Here is a 9159-nt window from a genome sequence, read left to right on the forward strand (position 1 = left end):
AATTAAGAAACGAAGATGAAGGGATAATAAATTATTTAAATTTGTTTTCATAAAACAAATATATAAATAATTATAATAGCGCTAATAAACTAAAAAGTAAAAAATATAATATAAGGCACTTTATAGACTAAAATATCAAAATAATTAAAATTTACAATTAGCAACAAAAAAATAACAACAATAATGGTTGGATTTTAAAAGGATAACTGACAGAAAGTGATAAAACAATAAATAAATCAAACAAAAATTAATAGAAAAATAATTAAAACAAATAATAACTAACAATAAATAGAAAGTTTCTAAATATATATAAAATGAAATGTGAGAAAATATTTAAAATAAGAAAGTAATTGGACTTTTTAATTAATAATATAAGAAAATTAACAATGATTGCATTTAAAAACTAACTAACAAGATAGACAAAATAAATAAAACACAAATGAATTATTCAGTAATATGTTGAAATTTATTACAAGAAGAATTTCTAAATTTGATTCAGTAAATACTATTGTTTTTAATTTAAAATATTTTTAAAATTTGGGAATAATCTTTCTACATTAACAGACATGATGGGTGCAAATTTATACTCAGTGTCAAAATGTTAGATACACTTCAAAAGTTATCCCTACCCTCCCATCTTTTAAAATTACCTATAAAACAGTATTAAAATAATCTATCACTCACCTGAAGTTAATCAACAGCCTGCTTGTATTTTGGTTCTCAAGCCAAAAATATATACATTTTTGTTTATTTTCAAATTAAAGTTAAGGCCTGTCAAAATGTTAGACACGCTTCCTGGTAAAAATAAATAAAACTCATTGTAATACTTTGTGGTCTTTACACCATTTATTAATTCAAAAATTCTGTTTGGTAAGGAATCGTACAATTGTTTGATTGTTTCTTGAGGTAATTGTTCCCATGAAGCCAGAATTGCAGATTTCAAATCCTCGATTCTTCCGAACTGTTTTGACTCAAAGTGAACCCTTCTTGAAAGAGTTCCCCAAACATTTTTGATAATGTTTAGGTCGGTGGAGACAGCAAGCCAGTCTAATTTGGCGATTTAGTTGCGATTAAACCAATCTTTAATAATTTTTGCCGAATGTATTGGGGCGTTATCTTACTGGAAAACTGGTGTGCCTTGAGACATGTCATTAAAAGTCAACTTTTGTTCCTCTAACAAATTTTTATATTCAGCTGAGTTTACTGTTGATGAAACAAATACCAAATTTCCTTTCTATTTGTAACCAATTGATGCCCAAACCATAACTTTTCCTCTTCCCATTTAACGCCTTGATAAAATTTTTTCTTCTTTTCTTATGTCATGAAAATGATACAAAAATCCATCTGGCCTATCCAGATTGAATTTTTTTTCATCACTAAAGATGACTGTCTTCCACTCCTCAGTCCATGACATCACATTACGAGCAAAGGTCATCCGTGCTAATTTGTGATGGGTACTCCAAACTGGCTTTCTTTACAATTTTTTTCTGACTATTGTTTGTGACTTTTTTAATAATCTCTGGACATTCCTTAGTATTGTTTGAACTCCAGCTTCTCAGCATTTGCTCTTGCTGTTTTACAAGAGTTGGATGCAATTCAAAGAATATTCCATTTCTCTGATAATTTCAAAGCAGAGGGCCGGCCTCCCAGTAGAACGGTGGGTTCCATATGTCTCCCCGTGCCAAATAAACTTCGGGACCATTATTTTTAGGTCTATTTTGAAACAAATTCAACACTGCACTGAAGTAGAAATGATATTTTAACGATTTTAACTCTAGAGGATTAAGGAAATAGTAAACAACAAGTGTGTTATCATTTTGATGCATATAAAATGTAAAATTTACTAATATTTGATTTAAATAATCCTCAAGGTCTGAGAAGATTGTCCCCTTTTCAATATCATAATTTATACTTTACACTGTGCTTAAAAAAATAATATCAATCAAAACTAAAGAAAACATGAAAAGTTTTTTTATTTTCAATGGGCATGTCTAACATTTTGATACTGAGTGTGTATGCACTTAAAATTATAGAGTTTTGTTCCTTGTCGTTGACATGAAGGAGGAATGGAATTCAAGGAAATGAAAAAATCCATACCTATTGTTATAAAGTGAATTATTGAAGGTAGGGTATGTAATTTTTATCATTTAACTGCAATAGTTTAAATATGAAAATACATGCATTTATCATCAAATATGCAATTGTATAAAATTCAAGGCCTTGCTTCTGCATTATTAAAATTAAATATTCAGAATTTAGTATCTTTTTATATTTACACAATATGCTATATTTTTGTTAGTAAAAGTATTTTTCTCATGGTTAACGTTCATTATCATAAATAAAAATAAGGCAAGAAGCTATCTGTCAAGCGTCGAAACTACTAAGGACACTAAAGAGGCTCCTTTTGAAAACTCAAAATTTGTGTTCCTTACTGATTCAGCATCAGTGTTGTGACTCTCAAGTTAAAGGGGAGAAAAGGCCTGAGAAAACTTGCCTAGAAACTTGAAAGCATGGCATAGTCGTATTGCAATGGATTCCTGGACACTATGGCCTTGCTGGAAATGAGAGGGCAGACCAGCAGGCCAAAGAGAGGGTAGACCAGCTGGCCAAGGAGAGGAGGCCTTGGATTCGCAGTTTGACTGTGACCACAGCCTCGACGAAATAATAAAGCATTATAAACACACCATTAGTCAACGATGGAATAGGAGCCACTCACATCACAACCCTGGAGATGCCATCCATCAACCTACTTGATGTGAACAGATCATTTTTCACGTATGAACAGAGCCTGTTCTCTCTGGTGAGTGTGGAGAAGGTGAGCAAAATGCTGAGCACATCTGCAAATGTGCAAGCTGTTTTCTAAGCAAAGGAGACTGATGTGGCCCTCTCCAACTGATGTGCAGAGAAAACTCTATGGAAGTCAGGAGGACCTCAGGAGAACTATGGAATTCATCATTTATTTAATTCCTGACTTGGCTATCTATGGGAAGAACATGGAAGAAGAAGAGGAATAAAAATAATGTATGAAAGAAAAGAACATCTCTGTTAAAAGAAGATTTTTTTTTTAATTGAGTATTTTGTTAAAAGTTGGTAAATGAAAATGGCCCCTTATTTTAGTCACCCATATATAGCTTGGTACTACTAGCCAGGAGACAGGTTTTCCAGGTGTTTAATTCTATGAATACAAATGTTGCTAATTTATTATTTCTGAAATATAAAAAAAATATGGTATATAAATTACCTGTAGAGAGATCATCTGAGAATATTACTGCTTTACATAAAGCCACTTTGATGCAATGGCAAAGAGGTTCGCTGGTAAGGTTAGAATTTATAAGAGCTGTGACCACACCAAGTTTAGCAAGACCAAGCCAAACACATGCATATTCTGGTTGGTTGGTCATAACAAGGGCAACCACGTCTCCCTTTTTAAATCCTGATTGGTGAAAAACATGAGCAATTTTGTTACTGAACTCGTCCACCTGAAATTCATCACATAAGTCGATTAATAACTCTAAATAATTATAAATGAAGGAAGATGGGCTGGGTGATGATAAAAAAAAAAATTAACTAAAATACTACAAAAGTAGTTATTAAGCGAGGACACAATGCAATTTTCAAGAAGTATGAAAGGTATCAGAAAAAAGTACTGCATCAGCAATAGTAAAGTATAAAAATTAATAGCTTATCTAAAGAAGCACAACTGATTGAAATGGAGATGGGCTGGACATATTGTCAGACTTGATACAAGAAGGTGGTCCAAAATTTCTACAGATTGGATACCAAGGGAACACCAGAGAAGAAAAGGAAGACCAATTACAAGATGGGGAATAGAGATAGTTCAAAGAGTAGGAGACTGTTGGCAACTGTGGCTAGGAATAGGGGTCTATGGGGTAAAGTAATAAAGAACATGCAGTAAATTATCATTTATAGCCAAGTGTTCAATTTCAGAATTGAAAATATTTTATTTATTTATAGGAAAATTATTATTTTATTTAAAATTAATGTAAAAACTTTAAACAATAATTGAAATTTTTGTAAATTGTTTATAAACCAGACTCATAACTCTCTAAGGAGTGGCTTTTCTTTAAAGAATGGAATAAAGCTGTTATTATCACTATTTGTTAAATACCAAAGCTACTTACTTTGCAGGGCTTTTGTTTTAGAAGTAAACCAAAAACTAATTTTAGCAAAAGTTAATAGCTTATTGGAATTAAGTGGAAATAAGTGGGATGAAATATTGATTAAGAAGAAGTAGTTTTGTACTATTTAAGTTACCTATTTGGACTGCCAGTGGGACCATATTCCTTCATTAATTACGTATGTTCAATTATCAATCTTCTATTAAATATTAACATGACAATAAGGATCTACAGGGATGAATGCAGTACACATAATTACATTTATGCACCATTAAAAATTCAAAATGTTATAATAAAATATTAAATTTTGACTTTAGAATAGCTTGCATTTAGAATGCTATATACCGAATTAGATTTTAAACAATTCATTTTATTTTTAAATTATGAAATAGATACTTTATTTTGAAAATAATACTTACAATGTTTTATTCGTTAAACCTGAGAAATTATTTAAAAATTCCTCAAATGAAGTTTCTATTTTTTGTCAAATGTTAACCAAAAATAATGGATTTTCGCATTACATCTTGATCTTAAGATGATTCAGGGAGGACATTTTATATCATTTTCATAGTTTAGACCTTCAAGCAGTCACTTTTGTATCAATTGAGCAAAAATTAGGTCAATAGATTTGCTTTCTAGGAAGAACAATCTCATTGTGAGGTGGCAGTGTTAGTTGAATGCAATTGACTACCTGAAGTACTTTATACCAGAATGCCTAAACAGGTTAGAAAATAAATGGACAGGTTATGTCCACCAATGATTGAAATTTTGCTCAACAGGGCAGGAGTCTGCAGAAGGAAGGGGAATGCAAGCCCTGACTGGGTACAAGCCTCAGGTGCTTGCAGGAATAAGTATGAAGTTACTAAAAGGATTGTAAGTCCTGACTTATTACAAGTGGCATATTAAGCTGCAGCAGGTCTTTACAATATTTACAATTATGATAATATTGACATGTTTTACACATTAAAATATTAAATAATTTACAATAAATCAATGTAATAAGTAATCAACATGGGTACTGCTCTCTAGCGAGAAGCGATGAAGATGTAAGTTCTGGCGGGAAGCGGTAAAGTTCATCCAATCGCTCATAGATAGCGTCACTACACCATAATATAAGAGCCTGGTGGAAAAAAAAGTCAGTTATTTCACCCAAATTTTTGATTACTTTAATGGAAACTACGCATAATTACTAGTCAAAATTGATGAGTCTGCCAAGTATGGGCATGGGAATACAAAATGTGAAAAAAACATATTTTTATATTCAGAGCTGCATATCTTTGAAAACAAAAAAAAATCACTAGTAAACCTAATAGAACATCATTTAAAGCAGAGTAACTTTACCATAATATGGGCCCTACCTGAGCTCTTTGCAGCTCATCACATGAAGACATATTAAATTATTTGATAACCTCCTCGCTTCCTAATCTACTTACGCACCCCATCCTCCCTTCCTGCGAGGTGGAAGGGCCCCGGAAACCCTATCAACATTACCCTTACTTTAGTCCTTTCTTCTCACACCCTCCCCCCTTTCCCTTCCCACTTTCGTTTTCTTTTCTTCTCTTCTTTGCTTTCATACTTATTTTTTTAATTATTTATCTGTTCACAACTAATCACCTCGCGGAGGTTCCTCACCTCCAGAGTATTATAGTAAGTTTTAACAGAACGATCATCTCAATACAAAGATAAGTATTTCACTAAGACCTTCAAGTAACCATGGTAGAAAAAGGGTTTTTATAACACCATTTGAATTATGTTTCTCCTTCACAATATGTACTTACTAATTCATGTCTATTTCTGTTTTAGAGGGACCAGAAAAAAAAAATATATAGCGTTCGACATTTTCCAAAACACAATTTTTTAAAAGCAACACCATAAAAAATGTACTGAAAAATTAGCAGTTAGTGAATTTATTCACTTTTTATTTATTGAGTGAAACCGATATCTCAGGAACCATGAGACGTACAAATGTCCATTAGCACTCAAATTAAAGCTAGTTTAACGTAATATAAAGTAGCTTGTGACGTTTATCTTCGTAGGACAAATAGTTTTCATGATATTTTCAAAATAAATTCAGAAATTTTTGAATTTAAGTTGTTCGGACAAAACGTTGGGTTAGTGAAAAACTGTCTCAGGGACGTTCAGAAGTCTGCCAATACTCAAATTAAAGCTAGGTGAATGTCCTATACAGTTGAAATGAAAATCGATCTTTATTCTGGGACACTTGGTCCTCTAAGAATAACAACTTAAAACAGTTTTTGTCTTGCTACATTAAGTTATTTTAAACATAAGTAAATAAAGCTATTACAATATTTATATAAAATAAAATATGAGCAAAAGAAACATATTTATCCATGCTTATATTGATGTTTATCATTTAAAAGTTCATGGAAGATTGACAATCAAAGAGATGAAAATATAATTGATGTTAGGGAGGAAGGTTTACGGATGGATATGGGTAAGGAGTTCCAAAATGAGGTAGCTCGAACAGCAAATGATTTTTCAAAGGAGGCAGTTCTGTAGGTAGGGATTCAGAGATCGGTAGGTTGGGATTTTGTGTTTAAGAGGTGAATGGATAAACGTAGGGAGAAGAAGTCAATGATATAGCAATGTTTTTTGGTTATTAGAGATTGAAGTATAAATGTGCCAAGGAGGTAGGGAGGTATAACCATTTATGTTTTGATGGTCCCAAATTTTTTCTTATACCACAGTTTTCTTTTTTCTAGGTTTTTGGTAGTTTTGAAGGTCTTCAGCACCTCTATAGTTCTTTTAAATTGATTTAAATGGTTGAAACGTTTTATTTGAAATTAGTTGTTGGACTCAAAGGTTTTCTAACTCACCCCACCCCATCCTATTTTTGAGATTTTTAAGAAATAGAACAATTAAATCTGTTTACCAAACAAAAAATGAGGGGAAAATACGACCTTAGTGATTTAGATCTGATTAGCTTATTTTTTTATTGATTGAATTGTGGTTTTATTTTATAACTTCCCTACACCCTTGAAGCTGGTCTACAATTATTAGAAAAAAAAATGTTATAATATAAGTATTTTATTTTTTGTTGTTGTTCACTATATAATTCTCCTTCAGTGGTAAATCAGTGACCTTCAGTTTCTAAAGGTGTGAATATCTTTATTAAATTTTATTTGTGAATAATTTCTTTATATTAATTCATTATCTTTGAATTAATTTTAATTAATTATTTTTTTATTTTTATTTTTAGATGGCCCCGGAAATGTTCAATTAAATTTAAATCAGTTGATTCCCGAAGGGTTATCAGAATCTTAGAAGAATAGTACAGCAACGAAGTTGAAGTTGATAACGCCGTATGATATCCATAGGGTCAATGTCTTAATGTAGTCTAAAGGGATCATTCGTAATGACTAGGGATAGGATTTTTATGTTTTCACATATTTTTACCTGACCATGATATCTGCGATTCCTTACCAAATAAAGATGTTTCAAGACATTTCTGAACAAAAAAAGCCATTTTTATTTCACATATTTTCAAATATTTGACCTTTTTTACATATTTTGTTGTAAATCACATATTTTCAGAAATATTTGTTATTTTTAACATATTTTTAGGTATTTTGTCCTGAATCACATATTTCCTTAAATTAATTGTAAATACATTTTTCGCAGCAACTAAGTAAAATTCAAGAGAACGCACGAAACTTAAAGGTGAAATTTATGATTTATCATAAATAGTGCGTAAAAATTCTATATCTTCATCTTTGAACACAAATTAAAAGTAGTGGCAATAATAAATTTTTTACACAGAATTACATCGAGAATTTCTCAGAATCAATTAAAAAGAGTAAGGGTCTTATTCCTGTGGCATTTCCCTACAATTTGTTTGTGTACTCCTCAATCCATTTCTCTGTTTCCTCCCTTCCCATGGTCCCTTCTCATCTTAGTCTTGTTTCACTCCCCGGTCAGCATTTCGACCTATTCGAGTTAAATTGTTTTTGATTGGGTTTTACCATTATTTTAGCATGCCTAAAATTAAGTTAAAGTCAAAAGATATTTTTCTAGAATTTTTCTTTTCTTTTTCTTTTTCATAAGGATAATTCTTTATTTCCATTTATAATTTGTTCATAATTCATTCTGAGTAATTATTAATCAATTAGTTTAATTACAATTAATAATTAATGCCTTGTTATTGAACAGCTATGTTTTCTCTAAGTACAAATTTTTTGTACCTATTTTAACATAATTTCTTTAAAATATTATTCATATAACATAAATACATATTTATGTAGCTTTTTTTAAGTTATAAAATTACTAATTAATTAGTAATTTATATTGTTGAATAATACAAAATTTATAAATACATATTTTTTTAAATATTTGACAATTTATTAGCACATATTTCGGATCTTTTAGCACATAAAAATCCTATCCCTAGTAATGACTGTCATTCAAAAGCCACGCTGAAGTGATACGAAGACCTCTACACCATCAATCTGACTGATGCTTGCGAGTAAATGAGATATCCAACAGTAACGATCTTGTGCAATGTCTCATTCGATTAGCAATATCTTTATGTTTATTTTCAGTCATGCTGATTTCTTTCACCATTATTTTGTCATTTTCGTCACTTGGAAGAAAAAAGTGAAACACATGATTTGAAAGAAAGAATTGTAGCCTTACCTTCACTTTCTTAGTTCTCAAATTCAAATTTTGGATACAGTTTTTACAGCTGACATCCCAACCTATCCTAATACTATCCTCACCATGTATGCCGATGACACATGTCTATTATCAGTGAACAATGATCCTTACATTGTATCCCAAATCCTCCAATCCCACATTACCACCCTTGAAGAATGGTGCCAAAACTGGAGGATTAAAATAAATTCCAATAAATCACACCAAATCACATTTACCCTTCGACGTAAGCCCATGACCTCTTGCCCTACAGTATCCTTTAATAATACCCCACTTATTCCTGTCGAACAGATTCGTTACTTAGGACTACATTTCGACAAACGACTGACATGGAATCCTCATACAAGAC

The 9159-nt window shown here is 31.2% G+C and overlaps 1 protein-coding gene across 1 annotated transcript in view; it reads right to left on the reverse strand.

Moving 5' to 3' along the window:
- The window catches only part of LOC106682477 (long-chain fatty acid transport protein 4), a 41713-nt gene that overhangs the window by 14388 nt on the left and 18166 nt on the right, over nt 1-9159 (reverse strand). The window contains exon 3 of the mRNA XM_014423359.3: nt 3242-3479. Coding sequence (XP_014278845.1) covers nt 3242-3479 — 238 coding nt within the window. The remainder of the gene's footprint in view (nt 1-3241; nt 3480-9159) is intronic.

The sequence above is a fragment of the Halyomorpha halys genome, unplaced genomic scaffold (assembly GCF_000696795.3).
Source record: "Halyomorpha halys isolate HHAL.00 unplaced genomic scaffold, Hhal_1.1 Scaffold417.1, whole genome shotgun sequence".
In the NCBI taxonomy this organism is placed as follows: domain Eukaryota; kingdom Metazoa; phylum Arthropoda; class Insecta; order Hemiptera; family Pentatomidae; genus Halyomorpha; species Halyomorpha halys.